Here is a 21,738-nt window from a genome sequence, read left to right as displayed (position 1 = left end):
CCCCCGCCGACCAAGCAGCACCTTTTAGGGACAAGCTGGCAAACTCGGACAGGCCTGCGGGCGGGGAGAGAAAGGCAGACCGCCAAGGGGCAGCGCGTCTCTCCCCGTTTGGCCGTAAACGCTTCGGCATTCCCGCCTCCCCCTCCCGAGTCAGGACGGCCTAGAGGCTCCATAAACCCCGCTGACACGGATTTCTCTGCGGCCTGCTACATCGGGTGACCAAGCCACGGTGTCCCGCTGCTGCATCTCGGCGCAAAAGCACCGGAATCGGGAGGCAGAGTCATCCGAAGCCCTCAGCCAGCGCCTAGCCTGGGCTGCAGCTACCCTACCCGCATCCCCTCGCTATCCAGCCGTGTCAGGGAGCTTTGCCAGAACTTCGGCGGCAGACAGGGTGTCCAAAAACCTTTGGATTTGGGGGAATCGGGGGGGGGCATCGACTGTTGGAGGGATCTCCCTCCATTAGGCAGACTTTGATATTAATAACACGTGTAACCTGGTTTCTGAATAAATTCCTTTCCTGCATTTGTACTACACACCAAGGACTAAAGAAGTCCCCGGGCCTGGGGGAAGGGTGGGGGAACCTGTCACACTTCCAGATTGGGAGTTGGGAATGAGAGAATTGAACAGGTAGGAAAAGGGGATTGGCAGTAAGGGGGGGAGGGGGGAAGGGGCAAGGGGTAGGAGCTGGCAGCGGGACCATGCTGCTATGGCCTTCTGCTAGTCCAGAGAGGGCTGAAGAGGCAAGGCAGGTGTTGGAATAATGGGAAGGGTATGCTGGTGGGCTGCCACCCTGATGGGGACAAGGCAGACAAATGCTGTGCCATGGCCAGGCGCAAGGGGAGGCCTGGCCTCAGTCTCGGTGCATCAGAGAGGAGCAGGCCAGTAGGCTGCTTGGGGCTAGGTGTGGGGACCAGGAAGGGACAAGTTGGAGGCCTTTCATGCCCCTCACTCCTTTTTTTCCCACAAGAAAGGCTGAGAGACCCGTGCACAGGCCTTGTGGTACAGCTGTTGATGGGGGGGGGCTCCTCTCCAAGGAAAGGATGGGCAGAACCACAGACCCAGTGGTAGTCCCCTAGAGGCCCCAGCTCTCTCCTAGTTGGGTGGCACAGGCAAGCCTCATATCCAGCACAGCCCCTTTCTTACGGTTACCCATGAGTCAGAGGGTGCCTGTCAATCTGGCCGCTTTGCTATGGGACTCCCTAGGCCCATGGGGGAGGGGAGTGCTGGGCAGATTGCTTAGATGAGAATGGCTTTTCCAGCCCTGGCAGAGCTGCTTGGTTGCTGATTGGCTGTCCCAGGGCCTCCCCCCAGACTCCAGCTCAATGAGGGGCACCTGAGCCTTTTAGAAACAGAGTCATAAGGAAGGAAGTCAGGACAAGCCCTCCAGCCCCACACCAGGCGGTGAAGTCTCTCTTCTTCCGCCTCACTGCAAGGAACCCCAGATGGATGAACCCCTTTGGGGGGCCTCAGCACTGGCTTTGCCCCAACCCATAGTTCCTAGTCTTCTGAGGCCCAGAAAAACCACTAGGATCCCATGCCCTCTTCCCATAGCTCCACATGCAACCAGAGTCTTTGAGGCCAGGCAGATGAACCACTGCAGGTGTGCTGGCACATGGCCATGCCCCCTGACCACTAGTTGCTCTCTGCCCTCTTGTTTGGGCTTAGGCCCTGAGGCTTTCCTGGTCAGCCTCACCCTCCCTTTGAAACCAACTTCTCTCCAAAGAGATGGATTGCAGGATTGGTTCTTGTGCTGATTTAACCATAATCCCCAAATCCGGTTTCATCTTGGTTTGTGTGTGTTGTAGAAATGCAGCCTTCGTGCTTGAAGGGAAGCAATGTTAACAATATTAATTAAAATTGAAGAAAAAATTAAATGAATAAATTTGTTTGTTGCATTAACAAACAAAAAACAAAATATAAAATGCAGGAAAGCTCAGCATTACAGTTTAGTGGAAGGTCACATTATTCTGTGACTAATTCACGAAAATATGCCCAAATTAATTGGAATGCATATTCTCTTTGAAATTTAACATAAGTATTTTCACTGACAGCATAACGTATCTAATCTTAAATCTAAATATGTGTGTATGCTAAATACTTTTCAATTTTGCTTATTAATTAGCATATCCTTCTTAAAGCTTAAAATCTTTGATTTCTAAAATTAGAAGTGGAATCAAACTCCCTGATCAACTACAATTTTGTTGAAAGCCCCCAGAAAACCTGGACATTAAGCTTCCTCTTGAATGCATCCCACAAAAGCCCACCACCGCCATCGCCATCTCCCAGTCTGGACATGGGTTCCATTCTTGCACCCCTCTTAGGGCATTGAATCAGAATCTGACCTCTGACTCACACATTCTTCTTGATCTTGAGCAACTCACCTGTGGCCTGTCTCCAGAACCTTACCTGCTTGTGATGTGCCTGAATGCTGTTACACCTTGGGTGAAGTATGCTGCTGCAGAGCCACCTTCCAAGTTCTTCTAGATGATTTAGCAACTTTCAGTTTAAGAACTAATTTTGCATTCCATCAGCCTTCAGCAGTCCAGAGTAAGGTCATCTTGAGATAGAAAAATGTCATCTTGAGATAGAGAAATAATTCCTCTGTATTTGCACTAGTGCCATAAATCGTCACCTTCTTGGGGTTCATCTGTGGATCTGGAGTCAAACCATTTAGAATAAAAGAACATTTGAATTTTTAATTCAGAATTGCACCCGGAATTGATTGTATTCTAGAGAAGCTGGGCTATAGCTAGAGAGTGGTAATAGAGAAGCCTCTTGCTTTATGTTGTGAAGTGATCTGGCCTCATTTTTAATCTATGAATCCTGAGAATGTAGATACCTCTTTTGCTTCCTGGTGAGAGATCCTCATAGTTAAATCCTCCCATGAAGTGGCAGGAGGTTGGATCAATGCTGCTTCTTGGAGTGAAAAGATGTTTCCGCCATCTCTGCTCCCACTCCTGCAGAAGCCTTCACCTGACCTGCTTTGGAGGAATTTAGAACTGTCTCCAACCTTCCTTTTCTAGAAGTGATCTGGATAAAGCGGTCAAGAGCTCTAGAGCAGCGGGCACCAACTGGTGGTCCGTGGACCACTGGTGATCTGCGAGAAAATTTTGGTGGTCCGCAGAAAAATTATTTGCATTTTTTATATTGCACTAAATCAGGGGTCCTCAAACTATGGCCCCTGGGCCGGATACATGCAATTAATATTTGTGTTGCTGCAGGGAGTCTCCCCCTTCGGGGTCTTTATGTGCAGGTAGGATGGGTGCAGAAATTCCAACTTGGAGTCTGCTTTAGCTTCCTGGTGCAGAGCTTTGGGCAAAGGCTGGAGAGAAGTGCCGCTGGTGGTGAAGAGCCAGAGAGCCTTGTTCCAGTGGGACTGCATCATGTCTTGGAACTGGCTGACCATCTCAGCCCACTGAGCCTCCAGGCGCCCGTACCTGGCCTTGCACTCCCGCAGGTCTTCCCTCTGCTTGGAAAGCCTATGCTCCTAGTCTTCAGTCAGGTGCTTCTGCTGAGCCTCCTTCTTGGTCAGATCCAGTTTGAACTGAGCCAGCTGTTTGGCCAACTCTTTCTCATGGTGGCTGCTTAGCTCCAACAACTGCTTCCTGTTGGAGCCCTAAGGAGCCTGGGCAGGCAGGTGAGGAGTGGCTGGGAGGGGTGGGGCGAGTAGAGGTCGGTGAGATGCCCCTTGATGTGAGTCACATCAAGTTAGCCACACTCACCCAGTCACATGACCACCTAGCCACCACCACCCACCCAGCCGGTCATTAGGCAGATCATATTAGTGGTCTGTGGGATTTAAAATTATGAGGTTAATGGTCCCTGAGGTCTGAAAGGTTGGTGACCCCTGCTCTAGAGGCTATTTGGACCCCTGGAGTCAGGACTTATCAGTAGATCAGGGATTAGATCCAGCAGCAGGATTACATCGGTTGTCTTTGTGGGGATTCCTGGAATCAGAAGAGGGGGTGGTAGGCCCCCTGGTCCCTCTTGACTTCTTGGTGGCTTTCAATCACATGATATCCTTCCAGACTGCCTGCAAAGAGTTGGAATGGTGGGGGTGGGGGGCAGCTGTTCTGCAGGGATCCTCTCTCTTCCTTGAGTGCCTCAGGGGCCTTGTCATCTCCCCATTCCTTTTTACCATCTCCATGAGGCTAATGGGAGAAATTGCCCTCCAAGATGGAGGAACCTTGGTTTGTGGGGCCAACAATTCCAGGAAATTCAAAGCTGGGTTATGCCCATCAGAGTGCTCCAGAATTCCCCTACCTTAGAAGACCAGGTGGAAGTTTATTGCAACTCAGGTCATGAACTCCCTTTTTGTAAAATAACAAAAGCAAGCAACATTATTAGACCAACAACATTAATTAACATTAATATGTAATCTAATTATGTAATGAAGGCACAGAGATTTGTGATAAGCAGAGTGCCTGCAAAACTCTGAACTGAAATTTGTGGCATCAGTGTAGATGAGTCCCAAAGGTGCTTTTTCAGGAGGCAACTGGACTTTCTTGTTTTTTCTTTTGAAGACATTTTGCTTCTCATCCAAGAAGCTTCTTCAGCTCTGGCAGGATAGTGGGGAATGGAAGGATTTATATTCCTTACAGACAGCTGATCATTTGCATCCTTTTAGAGGGTTATTGAAGCACTTGGAGGTTTATATGTGTCCTCAGGGCCATCTGAGGGGTGCAAATGGTTCCTGTAGTCTGCATTTTTTTTCCTTTGGAAATACATTTCCACTCCCAGACCATTCAAAGGGTGCTCATCCCAAATTGTATAACTAAAAGTCTATAGAGATTCTCAGTCATCCAGGTCCTGGTTGTCTCAAAGGTGCTTTTTCAGGAGGTGTTTTGCTTCTCATTCAAGACATTTCGCTTCTCATCCAAGAAGCTTCTCCAGCTCTGACAGGATAGTGAGGAATGGAAATTTCTTGGATGAGAAGCAAAACTGAGCCTGTAGTACAGTGGACTAAAGCACTGTTATTAACATCTGCTGCTTGCAATTACTGCAAGTATGAAGGCTATTGTTTAACGCATTGTAAGCCGCCCTGAGTCTCCGGAGAAGGGCGGCATATAAATTAAAGCAAAAAAAAAAAAAAAAACCCTCCTGAAAAAGCACCTTTGGGACAACCAGGACCTGGAGGACAGAGAATCTCTACAGACTTACAGTGTAGATGAGGCAAGTGAACACATCCAGACCAGTGGGGAAATCTGAACCTGTTTGCTACTGATTTGCTGGCTGTGCATGCGTTGCACATGCATTGTTCGCACCAAACATGTGCTGCATGCACACGTGCAGTATGCACCAAAATGCGGCTTGGGAAGATAAGTAGAACAGCGGGGAGGAATCAGCTGTGGCATACGATCTTGGGAACCTTTTAAAAAACTTTTTTATTACCTATTCGCCTGAACCGATAGTAAAAAAAATGCTTTAAATAGTACAAAAAAAAGGTTCTGACAATCACGTGGCACAGCTGTGATCTTGGTAACCTTTTTAAAAACCTTTTTAAAGCATTTTTTTACTACCAGTTCGGGTGAATAGGTAGTAAAAAAATGCTTTAAAAAAGTAAAAAAAAAAGCTCGGATGATCACAGCTGTGCCATGCGATCATGAGCCTTTTTTTTTACTTTTTTAAAGCATTTTTTTACTACCTTATTCGCCCGAACCAGTAGTAAAAAAATGCTTAAAAAGTTTAAAAAAAAATGTTCCGACAATCAGCTGAGTGACGCGCGATCGTCGGAACTTCCCACCCCCTTTTTTTTTTACTACCGGTTCGGCGAATCAGTAGCATTTTTTACTACCAGTTTGAGTGAACTGGCCCAAACTAGTAGCATTACACCCCTGATCCAGACAGGCAGGAGGAGAAACCAGGCAAAACGGCTTAAGAAGGGAGGGAAGTCGCAATGACAGAGCCGTAGAGGTGTCATCTCAACCACATTGGCGCAGTGGTTAGAGTGCAGTACTGCAGGCTATTTTTGCTTCCTGCTGGCTGCCTGCAATTTGGCAGTTCAAATCTCACCAGCCTCAAGGTTGACTCTCCTTGCCATCCTTCCGAGGTGGGTAAAATGAGGACCCAAATTTTTGGGGCCAATACACTGACTCTGTAAACCTCTTAGAGAGGGCTGGAAAGAACTGTAAAGTGGTATATATCTAAGTGCTATTGCTATCTCTGATCTTTTCTTGGCAGAGCCCTTCGGCCTACAATCCTGGTCCTCTGGTCTGCCTTGCAGCAGCTGCTCAGGAAAGGACAGTGTTGTCGCCTTAGCTCTGGGACAGTCAAGTATCTTGCCATTCTGTGCACCCCCCTGGCAAGGAAAGAAAAAAAGGGGGGCCATAACAGGGGAGAGCCATCTCCCTCCCTCCCTCCCTTCCTCAATCTCGTACTCCCTTCCATGCCTACCTGAAACAAAAGAATGGCTGGGAAAAGCTGCCAGACATTGCTGGATGAGATCACATCAGTCAAGGAACTAGAGAAACATTTGCCCAACTAAGCCTCGGATTTCTGGGATGAACAGGAACAGACAAATTGTTACACCAAGAAACTGAGGATAAGAATTCAATGAGAGAGATGAGTTATTTATTTAAGGAACTTACAGAAAGCAAGATAAACTTTTATGAGCATGCCAAGAGACAGAAAACAAGAGTTAGATAAATGAAAGAGGAGAGAGTAACAAAGATTCCCTAATCAATGACGCATCCAGGTATTTGATCACTGGACTAGTGTCAGATATTCTGGAAAGTGAAGTTAATGGGTTCTAGAAAGTATTGCTCAATAAAGTTCAATGTTTCTTGAGGATACCTGGGGCTATAAGAAGCGGAATGGGACCTTCAGGCTCCCACCCTTGGCCGCACCTCCAAGCTTGGTAAAATGAGGACCCGATTGTTGGGTGTGATATGCTGGCTCTATAAACTGAGAAGAGCTATTTCAATACCAGATGAAATAAACCCAGACTGGTCTTCCAAAGTGCCAATAACTGGACAGATATTAAAATATGAGTCGATTCCTGATGGGAGCAGTGGTCCCTCAGATAATGATGTTCTGAGCAACTAACAACTTCAGAAGTGAAAGCCAACACCAGTTCTGTCCAATAGGCAACTGGCAACTGATGCAAAGTTAACAGTCTGGCATTTTGCACCAACTGCAATTTTGTGATACTTTTCAAGATGACTCCCACCTACGAGGTAGTGATGGTCAAGGAGTTGCAATTGAGGCATGGATAATAACTTGCTCATCCAGTCAATTCTGAGAATATTGTAGTTCATGTGCCAGCCATTAAGTGTGTGAACACCTCTTGCTGCAGCCATCTTGAAGCTGATCTGGTGAGAGCTAGCAGACTACGTGATGACTGAGGAGGCATTCCCTTAATCCTGCAGCAGCCATTGGAGTTTTGCATCCAAGAAACTATGGGCACCCATTTTCATCTCATGGCCTAGGGATGGAGGGCATACTCCCCGAGTCCAAAGAACAGCAGCTCCTGGGTTATCCTGCTTGCCCCTTGCTCCCTCCCTCCCTTGCTTCCATGGCTCTGTGGCTTCCTTTACTAGGGGATCAGGGAGAGCAGAGGTAACACTAGGGAACCATGGCTTCTTTTTTCTGACCTCACTGAATTGTGCATAACTTCTGTTTGGCCCTGGAAGGCCCTGATACTTGGAAGAGATGAGCAAGTTTTCAATTGATAAACTTCTCTTCAGGTTTCCATATTTCTGCCTGCTTGGCACGCAAAACCCTGATTTCATATAGGAGTGGATGCTGGGTTGGAACTGCTACCAGTAATACAAGAGCGGGGGGGGGGGCATTCATTCTCCTTTTCTGCTGGATTGCTTCTAAAAAACTTTTTCTATTTGGAGAAACCCTTTTGAAAACCTGCTTTATGCCAATTTATACAACCTGTGAGGTTCCGTTAGGTGAAATTACACCTTACACATCCATGCTGGCAGCCAATGGCTTTCTAGGTACCATCTTAGGTTGTGCTGCAGCCTCCAAGGTGTCCAGGTGGGACACCTGCAGGGGGCTTTTCACCACTGGTGGCTCTTCTTCAGGGCTTCCCCTTGTTGGAGGGCAGGGTCTCCAGGCACTTGCCACCGAGCTCCATGCAGCATGCACTAGTCAAGTTCCCTTTCTGCATAGGGTGGGCGGTAACTGCAATTAATAATAAAGCAGTACCTACCTTGCAACACACAGCACTCCTGGCAGATCCCTCATTTTTAGTTTATGGCTTAACCAGGGTGGGGAACAATTTGGCGGCCATGTTGGTACAAAAGATTGGCTGCTGAATGAACGGAAAGGGTGTTTTGGCTCTCTTTTGCAGCCAAGCTGCTGTGTGAGCATGCCCTCCTCCAGCCAGGAATAGCTCATTCAGCAGGTGCAGGGAGGCACAGCACATCCCTCCCTCTGGGCAGCCCGAGGATGTGGGGCAGGGTGCCTGCTGGCTCACTCCCACTGGTGTGATGGGCATGGAGCAGGTGGGGATCAGGAAGGCCTTCCTTGATCCCTGTCCATCAAATCACCCCAGTGGGCTATTTCTGGCTCTGGGCAGGCAGCCGGGGATTAGGGGCCACTTGCCAAGAACGTGGCCTCTTGCACAGGCCGATTCCTGCTCAGGGTGCTTGGCTCTTCGGCAGATGGTGGGGCAGCTTCCATAGCCTGGAACTGGTGCAATAACAAAGATGGGTGGGGGTTCCTAGGAAATGGCAAAACGCAGGCTGAATCCGCCTGAAATCTGGATGCCCCCCCCTCCCGTCGCAGCAGGATTGGCAGCAGAGTTCCTCCAGGGGTGGCGGATTTAGGGGCACCATGCACATCCGACTGAGGATCAGGTCGGTGACCCTCCTTTACGAGCAGCAGGAATGCTTCTCTGCTGCCATCCCTGACTTTGGGGTCTTCGCAGGTTGGCAGGATGCAGAGCAGCGCCCACCTTCAGAACCACAACTCCTGCCCCCTCAGGAAAGGAAGCCCCACAACCCACCTGGGGAGCCATGGGAGCAAAGCCTGCAGCCCCCACATATCGCACCATTCTCTGGGACACACATTGCCTGCTCCCCAGTGGCCAGGGGTGCTTCCTCAGTAAGAGGGGCTGCATCTTCTTCTCCAAGGGAAGAGCCCCTGCGGACCCCACCCACTGAGAAATCTGCCCCTCGGCCCATTCTCACCGGTGCTGCTTAAGCCAGCTGGCCAGAAGCCGCTCCCCAGGCTCAGGAAGGGGCCGAGTGGCAAAGGGGGAGCTGAAGGCTGAACCTCGCAGGTGCTGGTTCCTGGCTCTGGTAGAGGCTGGCCAGTTCCAGTGATGCCTGCTTGAGAAGGAAGCCATGTCCGGGCCCTGACTCTTCCTTTGGCCGCTTGTGGGGAGCAGCTGAAGGGAGCACCCCCAGGCAGAAGAAGCTGAGGATTCATCTCTGCCTTTACCCCCCTCCCCACGCTAGAGTAGGATTGTGCCATTCACAAGGGAAAGGAAACACACCCAGGAGAGAAGCGTTCACCAAGGCTCCAGGCAGGGCAGGAATCAGCAAGACCCCTCCTCTCTCGCTTGTGGGTGATGGCAGCACTCCCCTCCTGCCCCTCTCCCCCAGCCCAGGCCTGCCACTCTTCCCGTGCCAGATCAGAGCACCCACTGCCAGGGATAGACTGCTATCACAGGAAGTCGCTGGAAGCACTGCAGAGAGTGCCGCGCCTAGACGCCTACTGGGAAGATTGGCAGGAGCCTGGCACAGCCCTGACATCCACGTGTGGGAAGGGGGCAGCCGAGCAAGGATGGGCTCCTTTGGGACCCTCTATAACGGTCTTCCTAGCCAGCAAGAGGGCCAGTCTTCTGGGAACTTGGAAGGGGTGGAGGCTGCTGCGGAGGTGTGGGTCTGCCCCTAGGAGCCGACATTGGGAGCTGGCAAGCAGGTGTGGGACTCTTCTCTAGGGGAGAGGGAAGAATCCCACACCAAGCAGCATGGCTAGGAGTGGCCTACTCTCGAAAGCTGGAAAGGCCACTGGGGCCATGCAATGTGGATTCCTTCCACACGAGCTGGGGCTGTTTCCCCGGAGCACCGTTTCTCACAGCTCCAATGGTGGGAGCTGCTGCTGGCCACAAAGGAGGGTGTAGAGAGTCAGAAGAGCAGAGAAACCAGTTTATTGCAGACCAGCCCTTTCCAGACAGCCCGAGGGGCTTGGAAGCAGACCCCTCTCCCTCCCACTTCCCAACCCTGGGTTTCCTGCCTTATGGATGTATCAAAAGTACAAAGGTGAGAAGCCTCAGCTTGTGAATGGTCCCCAGATGTGGTGAAGCACACAACGCTTGGGAGCTTGTGCAGGAGAGGGGCTCCTGCCACAGAGGAAGGAGGCTCAGGATGTGGGGGGAGCCAGGCGACATTGGAGGGCTGTGGGGTCTGGCAGGCACTTGGGAATAAAGGGCAGAGCCAGCCCTTTGGCCACGGGCCAGCACCCGCCCTTAAGGCAAAATGCTCAGAGGCAGAGGGTAGGAGGGGTGGGCAGAGCCCGTGGTCCCCCCAGATTGCACAGCCCCATGGGGGCTCCACGGCCCTCAAAACAATCAGGCTGAGCAAGCAGCCAAGGCACAGGGAAAGCTCCCAGGACGGGCAGCCCAGGAAGGCAGTCCAGAGTATGGCATGAAGGGGCTTTGGGGCTCGCGCAGAAGCAGTGGGCCTGGCGGCAAGGGCCCCGGGGCCCGGCTATGAGGAGGGCTGTCCTTGCTTGGGGTCCGGCCTTGGGGCAGCTCAGTTCTGCCCTTCGTCCCGCAGCTCGGAGGGGAGGAACTTGTACTGTTGCTGCCGGATCATAGCCAGCTTCTTCCGCGCCTCCTCCAGTTCCCGCTCTTTGCGCAACATCTCTTCCTGGGCAGCGATGATCTGAGGAGAAGGAAGTGGCAGAAGTCACCTCGGGGGAAGCTCCTTTGGCTCTGTTCCAGCCCCTCCGGGGGGGGAAACCCTTACCTGTGCAATCCCCCCGACCATCCGCTCCTTCACTACCACTGTTGCGTTCTCCTCGTCCTCGAAGGCCGCAGCCTTCTGTGCTGCCTTCACCAGGTTGTCTGAGGCCCTCTTGACTGCGTTGCCGGCCGCCTGGCAGATTCGGAAGGGAAGGGGGTTACCCACCAGGGCAGCCTCGGTCACCCTGTGCCTGCAGACCCCTTACACAGGGCCCTGACCCCCCGGGGAACCTTCCAGCCGATTGCTGCCTCTGGTGGTGGAGCCGGTCTGGCTGGCAAGGGCTGGGCAGTTGAGGCACTCCCCTCGCCTCCAGCAGCAGGGCTGCCCGGGCCCTGGAGCCAGTGTGCTGTATGGAGACCCGGACCCAGCTGGCCCAAGGAAAGGTGGCCCTGACTGAATCCACCAGGGCCCGAACTGGACCCAAGAAAGGTCGACAGCGGCCACTGGGACCAATGGGGAAGGCGGGCCCGCCTCCTTCAAGTCCTCCATCCATGGGAGGAAGAAGGGCAGCTCCCTCAGACCCTCTGCCGCCTCTGCTCTCCTCACCTGCAGGCGCTTCATTGCCTCAGAGTCCTGGTCTGCCTTCACCTTGCACGCCACCAGGAGCTGTGCCGTGGAGGCTGCCACCTGCTTAGCTGAGGAGATGAGCTTCTCTTCACTGGCGTGGCCTTGGACCGCTGCATTGGCGGCTTCACAGAGGTTGTTGGTGGCAGCAGCCACCATCCGGGCCTTGGCAGAAGGAGGAGGGAGGTGAGCAAAGAGTGAAGTGGACGTTGTGGCCGCCACTTGCCACAAAGGGCCCACACAGACCAAGCCCCCAAGAGCCCAGGATGCCGTGGCCTAGGGAGCCCCATTTCTGCCCGAGCTTTCCCTTCTCTGATTGACATGGCTCTGCAGGATGGCTGGGGAGGAGCTTGGGGTCTTGGGTTAGGGCAAAAGAGCTCCCCTGCCCACACCAGAGAGAGTGGACAATGGGTGTGGGAGAGGCCTCCCTCTGTAATGAAAGGACGTCATTCTAAGCAAGAAGAGCCTCTTTCCGGTGAGTGGACAGCCACCCCCCAGCCCCCTCCACACTCACAGCTGAAATGAGGCCTTGAGACCACTGTCCGTCATCCAGGGCGTTGGCTGGGATAGCGCCCACCTGGCAGAGAAAGAGAGAGGCAGAGAGATGGGGTAGTCAGCTCCAGACCAGACTCGAGGGCTTCCTGCCCAGCCCACCCTCCCCCCACTCACTCACCTTGCCTTGGGCCACCAACTCCCTCTGGGCCGCAGAGGCCGCCTTCACCAAAGCACTGGTGGCCGCAGCAATGGACTTGGCTGCCTCCAAGATCTGCTCTTCAAAGTTGAGGCTCTCATCTGCTTGCTTGAGAGGGAGGGGACCATTAATGAGGGAGGAGGCCTTCCTCACCAGAAAACATTTCCCTGGGGAGTAACGACTGGGGCTCTGAGCCAGACGGAGTGCTTCTGCTCCCCCCTTGTGTTCGAAACGGGCATGAAAAAGCCCCAGACTGGCTCTGCTCGGGATGGAGGAAGCCCGGCTGGCACAGGGCCATGTCATCCCAGGGGGGGGTAAGCTGTGGCCGGAGTCCTCCTTAGGCCCCCTGCGATGTGGGTCTGCAAGGGGGCTGCCCAGGCTGTTCCTGGACCCAGCAGTTCTGGTGCAGCGAGTGGGGCCCTCCCCACTTCCTCCCACCGGGCGTCATGGAAGGGGCAGAGCTCAGCTGGTAGCGACTCTCGTGTGGTGCTAGGGATGGGAGCCCACCTTGGGCTTGGCTCGTGGCTTCAACTGCTCCAGCTTCTTTGCTGCAGCCTCGATTGCAGCGGCTGCCCCCAACAGCTCGTTTTCGGCAATGACCGTGGGGTCCTCAGGGTCCACCCACTCGGTCCCTGTGGGAGACAAGAGAGCACAGGGGTCCAGAGCTGCCCCAGGCGATGCCCCAATTCCCGACTCTCCTTCCATGAAGGCTGCCCTTGCTGAAAAGCGCCGTCCTTTTTTTAAGTGCAGGGCCCCACGGCATTCACACCGCATGGCTGACTGGGTCTCTCCCCCCTCTCCTCTCCCATTACGTTGTGCAAGTGCAGCCTATTGGATGGACCCACCACTCAACAATTGAACAAATCCAAAAAAGTAGAGACGGGCAGTCTGGATGGAGGCCCAATGCCCTGCGAGGAGGAGGAGGGGCGGGCAGTCCCAGGCCTCCCCGCCTACCTTTCATGGCTTCGGCTGCTTGGATGAGCTCCGTGACAGAGCCAGCTACCCGCTTGGAGTAGCCAGCCAGCTGCTGCTTCAGGTCGTGGCTGGGCTTCTGCAGGATCTGAGGAAGGGGGAGGAATCATGCTGGGCACCCTCAGGGCCCACCGGAGCCCACCGCTACCAGGGACGAAAGGGAGCAGGGAAGTCAAGAGGAAAGGGAGGAAGATCTGGATTTGCCCAGAAGAGCTGGGGAAGCCAGTTGGGTGTCCAAGCAGCCGGATCACAGGGGCCTCCCAGCGCCCTTCCCCCTTTCCCATGGGGCTTCCCCAACTCACAGGACGGGTGCTTCCTCTGCCCTGGGCAGCCTGGCCGGGCAGGGAGATGGACCTAGATGAAGGTTAACCTCTCTGCATGTGGGGGCTGCTTCTGCCAGTTAGAATTGTCCAGCACCCCACAAGGCTGGTGGCTTAACGTTTCACCACGCGGGGGAAGGCAGTCATCCTTGGGCACCCCTAGGGCCAAGCCCTAGTCCCCCTCCCTCCCGTGGTCACACCCTCACATACAGTGCATGCCACACTCACCGGCTGGGTCAAGGAAAGTGGGGGAGGGAAGAAGGGACACGCTATTTGGCGGCGGGATTGGGGAGGGATGGTACCTACCACGAGGACGTGTTCCAGAAGCTCCAGGTAGCCGCTAGCACACTCCTTGCCAAAGCGCAGGGCTCGGTGCCGCACCTCACTGCCCACATCTGGATGGCATGCAGCTTCCTGGAAAGAGACGGACAGATGATTGCCAGCCCAACACAGAAAGGAGGGGCCTGCCCTCCACCCCCCGAGCTGCCCAGCCACAGCTTCTGCTTCCTGGAGGAGAGTTGCAAGAGCCTCGTTTGAGGGAGTGCCCCTGCCACCCCACCAGGTTGCTTGTCCAATGACTGCATGATCAGACGCCTTCCTCCTCTCCGAACACCCCACTGCTCCTGACCGTGTCCCCTCCTGAGAAATGACCACAGGGCCCACCTTACAAGAGCGTAGCATGTCCGCAATGGCACGACGGCTCAGGTTGGCTGTGGCGATCACATCTTCCTGCCGGCATGAGTTGCCGGCTGCCACCGCCTTGGCTGTTGCCATGGTGATGCCTTTTGTCATGCGAATGAAGTCTTCTGGCGTAGAGGTCTTGGCGGGGGGCACCTGGGAGCAGAACACCTGGAGGAGGAGGAGGAGGAAGAGGAGTTAGCCTGAGAGGCCGGGTAGTCAGCCAGTGTTTATGGGGAGCAGGGGGACCAACCCTCACCGCCAACTCCTGCCGAATGTGTTCGATGGTGGCCTCTAGTGCCCGTGTCCCCTTGGTGGCCTCGTCCTCCACAGCTTTGACGGTCTTCAAGAGCGACGTGACGTTGGTGACCATCACCTGCTGACAACCAGCCAAAGAGCTGTTCAAGGACCAGCTGGCCATCTCCTGTGTGTCTCATGTGGTGCCCCACCTCTTCTCCTCACAAGCAGGAGGACTCCGCCGGGCCCACCCTCAGCCGCCACCTTGCTCCGCCCTGACCTTCGCTGAGTTCTTCAGCTGGTATACGGCAGGATCATCCCCAGACTTGCCAGCGGCAGCTTTGGTAGCACTGATCAGGTCTCCCAGGGCTTTAGCGACGTCCTTGACTGCATTGATCAGGACCACCTGGGCACAGAGGAGGGCAGGATGAGGCACAGCAGCCGGGACCCGCACAGGCATACCTGCCAGCCACCTGTGGCTGCGATCCTGACCTGAGTCTCGGGGTCCTCAGAGCCCAAACTGGCAGCGCCCAGCTTCACCACCTCTGCCAGGCGTGTAATGGTCGTCACCGAAGACTGCGCAGCTTGGGCTAATTTCTCTTGGCTCGCAGTGGCGTTCTGCACCAGCACTTTGGTGTCTTCCACCAGCGCTTTGGCTGTCTTCAAGATACCTTCCCTGCCAAGGAAAGAGCCCGTCACAGCCCACTGGAGACAGACGTGATGGCATCAAGGAGCTCCCGCCCACCAGCCCACAGGAGCCACAACCTGTGGTCAGCGAAGGTTTCCGCATTCTCCCGGTTGAGGGTTCCAGCGGTGGCAAACATGATGGTGGTGTCCAGATCTGCAATGATGCCTGACACGGCACTGGCTGCGGTGATGCATGCCTGGGTGCCCCTGTTGCCAGCCTGAAGGGCTGCCAGCACATGTGAAACCTGCAGGGGAGCAAAGGCAGGACATCCGCTATGGTCTGTGGGTCCAATCCCCAATACGCACCTAGGTGGGGGGTAGGCACGAGGGGGGCTCTTCCACTCCCGGCTGGAGTCACCTTCTCAGAAACCTTGCGGGCGCATTCAATCAACTCCTTCTTGGTGTAGGCATCGCTGGGGCTGCACTGGAGGGCTCCAGCGTTGGTCACAAGAGCAGCACAGCCATGGCCCAGTTCCTGCACTCTGTTCTTAATGTGGGCGCCAATCTGGATGGGAGCATGGAATTCAAGAAAGCACCTCACTGGCTGCCAGCTCTGCCTTGGAACCCTTCTAGGGGGGACAGGGGGGGATGTGGTATGCGCCTTTTCCACAAACCCACTTTGGAGCTATCCGACTCACCACTGACAAAGGGGCCCCAATATCTACCTTGCTCTCGGCTTTTATGCCTGTCAAGCCAGGCTAGGAACAGGGGCAACCGACTCCCAGGGAGACAGGGCAGCTTTCTCGAGACAGATGCAGAACTGGGCCAGCCTGCCCCCTTCCCACCACCCCAGGAAATCGACCTGCCTGGCGCACTACTCTCTGTTGCCAGGGTCTCTGCAGCAGCCTCTAAATGCTCCTGGAAAGATCACCTCCAAGGTCCTCCCCTCCCCCAACTCTCATGCCCTCCCTCACCTCTTCATTCTCTGCTGTGAGGGCAGCGGGCTTGGCCTGCAGGGCTAGGTGCCCGTAGTCCGTGGTGAGCTGGTTGGCCAAGATGCCAAGTTCATCTGGGTTGGTGGTGGATTTGGTCACCTGTGGCGGCAGCATAAGATAAGAGGTAGGAAAGGGGGCAAAAGGACCAGGCCTGGGCTCTGGAAGGGGGTCTGCCCAAAGCCCACCCTTCCCCAAAGAGGTCATCCAATCGGCTCACCATCTCCTGTACTGTCACAGCTATGGCCTTGGCAGTCTTCACCATGGTGGTCTGGTAGTCCACAAATGTGCCTTCGGGCTCTCCCATCGGGCCCTCGTCCAGCTGCCCAATGGAAGGAAAGAGCCCAGGAGGGGGGCTACTGCCCTGCTTCTCAGCATAAACCTGTGTCCCCCCCCCTTCCCTCCACTTTTCTTTTGGCTGACGCAAAGATTGCACCAATTGGGGGGGGGGGCAGGCAAGCTGGCCGATGGGAGTGACTTCAGCGCCCCAAAAGACTCGACAGCAAATTCTTTCAAGATCTCACCTGAGCCTCTCTGGCTCCGCCTGAACCCCCTGGGGTGCCTACAAAGCTGGTTTCGCAAGGCTTCTGGTGCCATAGGGCAGCCGGGCACAGAGGCTTCCCAGAGAAGAGGCCCAGTGGCCCAAGGAAGGCCGGACCGTGGTTTCTTTGCTCACCTGGTTGATGGCCTGCCTGATAGAGTCCACCATGCCGCCTACCACCCCCGCGGCGCTGGCAGCTTCGTTCAGGGTGGCTGTGAGGTCTTCCACTGCCTCCCTCATCATCTGCGCTGCCTCCTCCAGGGCCTCCTGCGTGTGGGCCGCCTGCTGCAGAGAGAAACCCCCGTCAGGCCCTGATCGCAGTCCAGGTGGCAAATGCGTAGCCTCCACACACACATGGATCTGGTGCCAGCCCCATGGGTACCTTGGGGTTTCCTCCGGCCTCCTTGGCCGTGTAGAGCATCTGCAGACCGGACTCTGCCAGCGTCTTGGTCTGGTCCAGAAGGTTCATTTGCTGCTGGTGATTCAACATCTTGGAGGCTGCGCCCACCGCGGCCATGACCAGGGGTTCAAAATACTGGGCCAGCTGGGAGACCTGGAGGAGGAGGAGGAGGAGGAGGAGGAGGAGGAGGAGGAGAAAAAGGGGTGTGGGGATGGGAAGGGGCACCCGAGATGGAGCGGGAGGGGCACGTGTAAGGGGTTGGGCAATCAAGGCACTGCTCTCCAAGCCCGAACAAGGGGGCCAGTCCAGAGGACAAGAGGGCTGGCACCAAGGGGACCTCACATTGAGTCTCCCCCATCTTCTTCAGGATCCCGAGAGCTTTCCGTCTTTTTCACCAAGCGAAAGCACATCCCTCCACGTGTCTCACCCTAGAGCTGGGTGGGCATGGAGAGCAATGCTGGTGTCACAGGTAGCCCAAGCAGGATTGCAAGTGGCCCTGGCAGAGGCTCAGCCAGGGAACCCCGAGGGCTCCCACCGTACTCCAGAGCAGCCCAGTCACGTCTAGCACCCAGACTCCCCACTGGCAGCCCTCCCACAGCCTTCTTGGCCCCAGCCTTGGGTTCATCACCTACCCGAGGACACCAAGCCATCCAAATCCTCCCCCCCTCCATGCCTTGAAGGTCATTTCCTAATTTGAAAGATTGCAGTGCCTGGCTGTGGAATGAAAAAGCAACGCCAGGGCTGTGGCCGGTCGCTGCCTGCTGCCGCCAGAGCAGGTGAGGCACCCTTTGGGGACCCCATGTTCCCCCAAGGGGGCCAATTGAAGCACAGAACAGCTTTTTTACTGCTTGAAGCCCACCTTGGCTTCAAGTCCCATGTCTTGGGGTCTTATAGCTTTGCCCCTTCAACCGCCCAACCCCTTACCCGAAGATCTCAGGATTGTAGATTGAGGAAGGGCCTTAGGATCACCCGGTGCACCGCCTGCCCTGTGCAGGAAAAGCATTCCCAGGACAAGCGTCCAGCTTCTTCTTCTGAGAAGCCTCCAGAGATGGAGAAACCTTGACTGCTGTTCCACTGTGGCATCCTAATCCTACCACTGGCCAAGTTTTGCTTATAGTTAAATGCTGTCTTAAGTAGCTGCCACTCAAAAATCAGAATACCAGCCCATCCACTTAGGGGCTTTAAGGCTGCATTTTTCCTGGGTGACTTTCTGCTGGCCCTACATGAAGGCAAAGGAGGCCTATCTGGGGTCAGCCTGCAGGGCAACCTGGTGGCCTCTCAGAGAAGCGCTCGAGATGCTGGTGGATCAGCCCCTGTCCTCAAACTAGTCTCCTGGCGGGATGATATCCAGGATCCCACGGGGCAGGGAGAGGAGAGGCTACGTCCACTCAGGAAAATGAACTTGGATCAGTGAAAGTACAGAACGTCCTAAACAGTGCCAACAAACCACAATGGCTGTTTGTACCACAGACCATGGCCAAAAGACTATAATGGCTGTGTGTGATGGGCTTTTGGACTGTGTGCTACCAAACCTGTTTTGAGCCTGGCCAAGAATCTGCCGCAAACAGAGCCAGGATGGCACCACCCTGGCAGCCAGAAAGACTCTTCTGGCTTGGAGCAAGAGGAAGACCTCAAGCCCCCACAGGGCGGCCAGGCGGGGGGCAGTGGGGTGGGGGCTGCAGACGTTCAAAGCCCTATAGTGGGACTGGAGCTCCCCCTTTCCCTCCACTGCATCACGAAGAAGGTGTCAGAGTGCAGCCTGGCCAAGGAGAGCCAGGGCTTGCCAGCCTTCCCACTTGACTCTGGCGGCGGAGGTCTCCTGTTGCTGTAGCCAGCGGCCTCACCTTGTGACCCAGCTGGGAGGCCTCAGCACGAGCAGCACCTGCCACGGGTTCAATGAGGTTCCTGATCTCCTGAACAGCTGTAAGCATCTGGTTATGCAGGGCCTGCAGAAGGAGTCAGTCCTGAGCACCAGTTTGGGGCAGCAGGAGGACAATTCCCCCCACCCCAGAAGCTGGAGCAGGACCCAATTCTGATACTGGAGGGCCTGCAGTCTCTGCCCCTGGCCAGAAGGGGCCACCCAGCTGCCGGCCTCCCTCCCACCTCCTTTTCTGCATTGCTGGAGACAGACAGCTCCTCAGGCTCTCCAACTTGGTGAACTAGTGGTCAGACTCTCCCCAGAAGCCCATCTGGCTGCTCCCCCAGCACCCGCCGAGCCCCTCCTCACCTCCTGGGAGATGCCTTCGCGAGGCGCCAGCTGCTGGCTGATGGCTGCCAAGGAGGCCTGGTCCACGTCACGGACACACCTGTTCAGTGCTTCAATGGCCTCGTCGCACTCACGCTGGCCAGGAGCTTTGTCCCTACAGACAGCAACGGCAACCAGATGTGCACACTTGGGCACCTTCCTACTTCCCCTCCCCCAATGGCTGCCTCATCTGTTCTCCCCTCCCCAGTTCTGCCACCCACAGAGATGCCAATGTCCTGCCAATGATTTGGAGGGCAGAGCAGTCACTTTTCCAGACATCTGGCAAGGAATTAAAGATGGCAATTCCTGAATCTTAAGGTAACAACACCCTCCGCCTTCCCCGTTGTGTGAATGGTCTCTCTCTCTCTCTCCCTGTCTCTCTCTCTCCCCCCACCCACCCATGGGGGAAAGAGAGCCGGGCAAACAGTGGGCACCCACCTCATGTTGGTGATCAGCTTCTTGATCGAATCGGAGACAGTGCGCGAATGGCCCGCCAGCACCGACCACTTGGGAGGGTCCTTTGGGTTGACCGCCAGAGAGCGAGCGGTCTGGATGAGGCCAGCAGAGCTTTCTAACATGGTCTTGGCAGAGGAGAGGATGGGCTCCATGGCCCTGCGCCCCTACAGGGAATCAGCAGAGAGTCATTCCAGGGCAACAGGCCAAGGGCTGCCCAGAGTGGACCCTTCCTCCTTCCCGGGCCCCCAGCAACCTCTGCCTACCTCTGGGCTGATCTGGGCAGGGATGGTGGCAAACTCAGGATTAGAGGCGAAGGCAGTCAGGTTCTCCACTGCTTCTATCAGTGGGGCCGTGGCTTCACGGCAGCGCTCGCGGTTCTCTGGAGTGAAAGCGCCATCCAAAGCCTGCGGGAGACCCCCGTTGAGCTTTTACCTTCCATGCTGTGATAGAAAAGCTCCCGGAGCCCAGAACCAGCCACTTCTCGCTCCCACAGAGGTAGAAAGCTGAGAGGCACCCACACAGCCAAGATGGAGGAGGGTCAGCCTGCAGTGGCAAGGGCGATCACTTCAACCTCACAGCCACCCTCCCCCGGCCAGAAACTTTCCCCCATCCTTTGCAAGATGACTTCACAAAACGTCTAAAATCTGTCCTTTGGGCCAACCTCCGTCATCAGGCCCAGAGAATGACCTAAGCATGTAGCGCAAACGTAGCTGCTCAGTTCGCGAGCCAGCCAGACGTGAGGCCCCTATTAACCCTGGGCCTTCTCCCTCGGGGGGCTTTGCGTTTCATGGCCCCCAACTGCAGGGCTCTCATTTCTCTCTGCTGAACATCCCCTTCCCAGCTGGAAATCTGGGGGTACCTTGATGGTCTTGACGAGGTTGGCTGTGCTGTTGGCTACCTCCTTGGCAGACTGGACAAACTGGCGCTTGGCCACCGGATTCGCGGTGCGGGAGGAGGCCAGTCGGCAGGTATTGCAAAGGGCGGAGGTATGCTTGGCCACAATGGTAGCGGCCGACAAGACCTGCGGAAGGCAAGGAGGCCCCTCCGCCTTAGCTCTACCCACAAGGAGGCTCAAGGAATCACCCGATGACAAAAAGCCCACCCCCCCTGCCTCCATGTGAGGATCGCCATTGGCTGTGGGGCTGCATTCACAACTGCTTGGCTCAAGGGTCCCCCCCAACACAGAATAACAAAGTTGGAAGGGACCTTGGAGGTGTTCTAGTCCAACCCCCTGCTCAGGCAGGACACCCTATACCATTCTGGACAAGTAGTTATCCAGTATCTTCTTGGAAACCTCCAGTTTTGGAAAACCCACAACATCTGGAGGCAAGCCGTTGCACTGATTAATTGTTCTAAGTGCTAAGAAATTTCTCCTTAGAAACATCCACCTTCCCTCCCGGCCACAGGTAGCCATTACCTGGGACTGTGTGCAGGCTGGGTCGATGAGGTTCTGGCAGGCCATCTGGATGGCTTGGTTGGCTCTGGCAAACTGGGTGGGGTCCACCAGGCCTTGCTGACCGGCCTGGCTGTTGGGGTCAGAAACGCCAACCAAATACGCTGCCTGTAACAGAGCATGAATGGGGGAGTCCTGCAACGTCTCTGCTCCACAGTGGGAGCATTCCCCCCCGCCCCCCAGCCTCACGAGGGGCCTCTGCCTCCCACCTGGGCAGCCGCTTCAGTGAAGCCGCAGAGGGCCTTGGAGGCTGTACTGACGGATTCTCCAAACTCTGGCAGCTTGCTGTTCTTGGCATTCTGTGAGATGCCAGCCATGGCCTCGCCCAGCACCTGCAGGAGACAGAAGGCAGGGAAACACGTGCATGCATGCGTGGGTGCACGTGTGCACGGAACTATGGATCCTGAGGGCTTCTGGCACTGCAATGGCAATAAGCAGCTTTCCATGGCGTTCAGAGAGAGCAGGTTTTAAAGGGGGAGGTAGAAGAGGTTCCAGAGATCTGCAAAACTTCCCAAGATGACTCAGAAAGGGGATGGACACCCCCTGCCCCAAACCCCCTTGGAGCAGAAGCTGGACTTCCTTCTATCTGGATACCTTGGTTGAGGTACCAAGGCTCTCCCAACCAGAGTTCTAAGAG

The 21,738-nt window shown here is 55.2% G+C and overlaps 1 protein-coding gene across 1 annotated transcript in view; it reads right to left on the bottom strand.

The window, feature by feature from the left end:
- Positions 1 to 9,691: 9,691 nt before the first annotated feature.
- Positions 9,692 to 21,738, bottom strand: part of TLN1 (talin 1) — a 33,504-nt gene continuing 21,457 nt past the window's right edge. The window contains exons 32-56 of the mRNA XM_070939014.1: positions 21,311 to 21,433; positions 21,066 to 21,209; positions 20,508 to 20,669; positions 19,912 to 20,052; positions 19,631 to 19,812; positions 19,175 to 19,307; positions 18,792 to 18,893; positions 16,930 to 17,100; positions 16,683 to 16,832; positions 16,227 to 16,328; positions 15,989 to 16,108; positions 15,433 to 15,579; positions 15,153 to 15,319; positions 14,880 to 15,063; positions 14,668 to 14,793; positions 14,410 to 14,526; positions 14,136 to 14,321; positions 13,779 to 13,886; positions 13,135 to 13,240; positions 12,688 to 12,812; positions 12,163 to 12,288; positions 12,004 to 12,066; positions 11,472 to 11,654; positions 10,929 to 11,057; positions 9,692 to 10,844 (exon numbers count right to left, since the gene is read on the bottom strand). Of these exons, the coding sequence (XP_070795115.1) occupies positions 10,713 to 10,844; positions 10,929 to 11,057; positions 11,472 to 11,654; positions 12,004 to 12,066; positions 12,163 to 12,288; positions 12,688 to 12,812; positions 13,135 to 13,240; positions 13,779 to 13,886; positions 14,136 to 14,321; positions 14,410 to 14,526; positions 14,668 to 14,793; positions 14,880 to 15,063; positions 15,153 to 15,319; positions 15,433 to 15,579; positions 15,989 to 16,108; positions 16,227 to 16,328; positions 16,683 to 16,832; positions 16,930 to 17,100; positions 18,792 to 18,893; positions 19,175 to 19,307; positions 19,631 to 19,812; positions 19,912 to 20,052; positions 20,508 to 20,669; positions 21,066 to 21,209; positions 21,311 to 21,433 (3,429 nt within the window). The 3' untranslated portion in view covers positions 9,692 to 10,712. The remainder of the gene's footprint in view (positions 10,845 to 10,928; positions 11,058 to 11,471; positions 11,655 to 12,003; positions 12,067 to 12,162; positions 12,289 to 12,687; positions 12,813 to 13,134; positions 13,241 to 13,778; positions 13,887 to 14,135; positions 14,322 to 14,409; positions 14,527 to 14,667; positions 14,794 to 14,879; positions 15,064 to 15,152; positions 15,320 to 15,432; positions 15,580 to 15,988; positions 16,109 to 16,226; positions 16,329 to 16,682; positions 16,833 to 16,929; positions 17,101 to 18,791; positions 18,894 to 19,174; positions 19,308 to 19,630; positions 19,813 to 19,911; positions 20,053 to 20,507; positions 20,670 to 21,065; positions 21,210 to 21,310; positions 21,434 to 21,738) is intronic.

This window comes from Pituophis catenifer, unplaced genomic scaffold (assembly GCF_029215685.1).
Source record: "Pituophis catenifer annectens isolate HBS135680 unplaced genomic scaffold, rPitCat1.0.hap2 SCAF_2, whole genome shotgun sequence".
Lineage (NCBI taxonomy): Eukaryota > Metazoa > Chordata > Lepidosauria > Squamata > Colubridae > Pituophis > Pituophis catenifer.
This window is presented reverse-complemented; position numbering and strand designations above follow the sequence as displayed.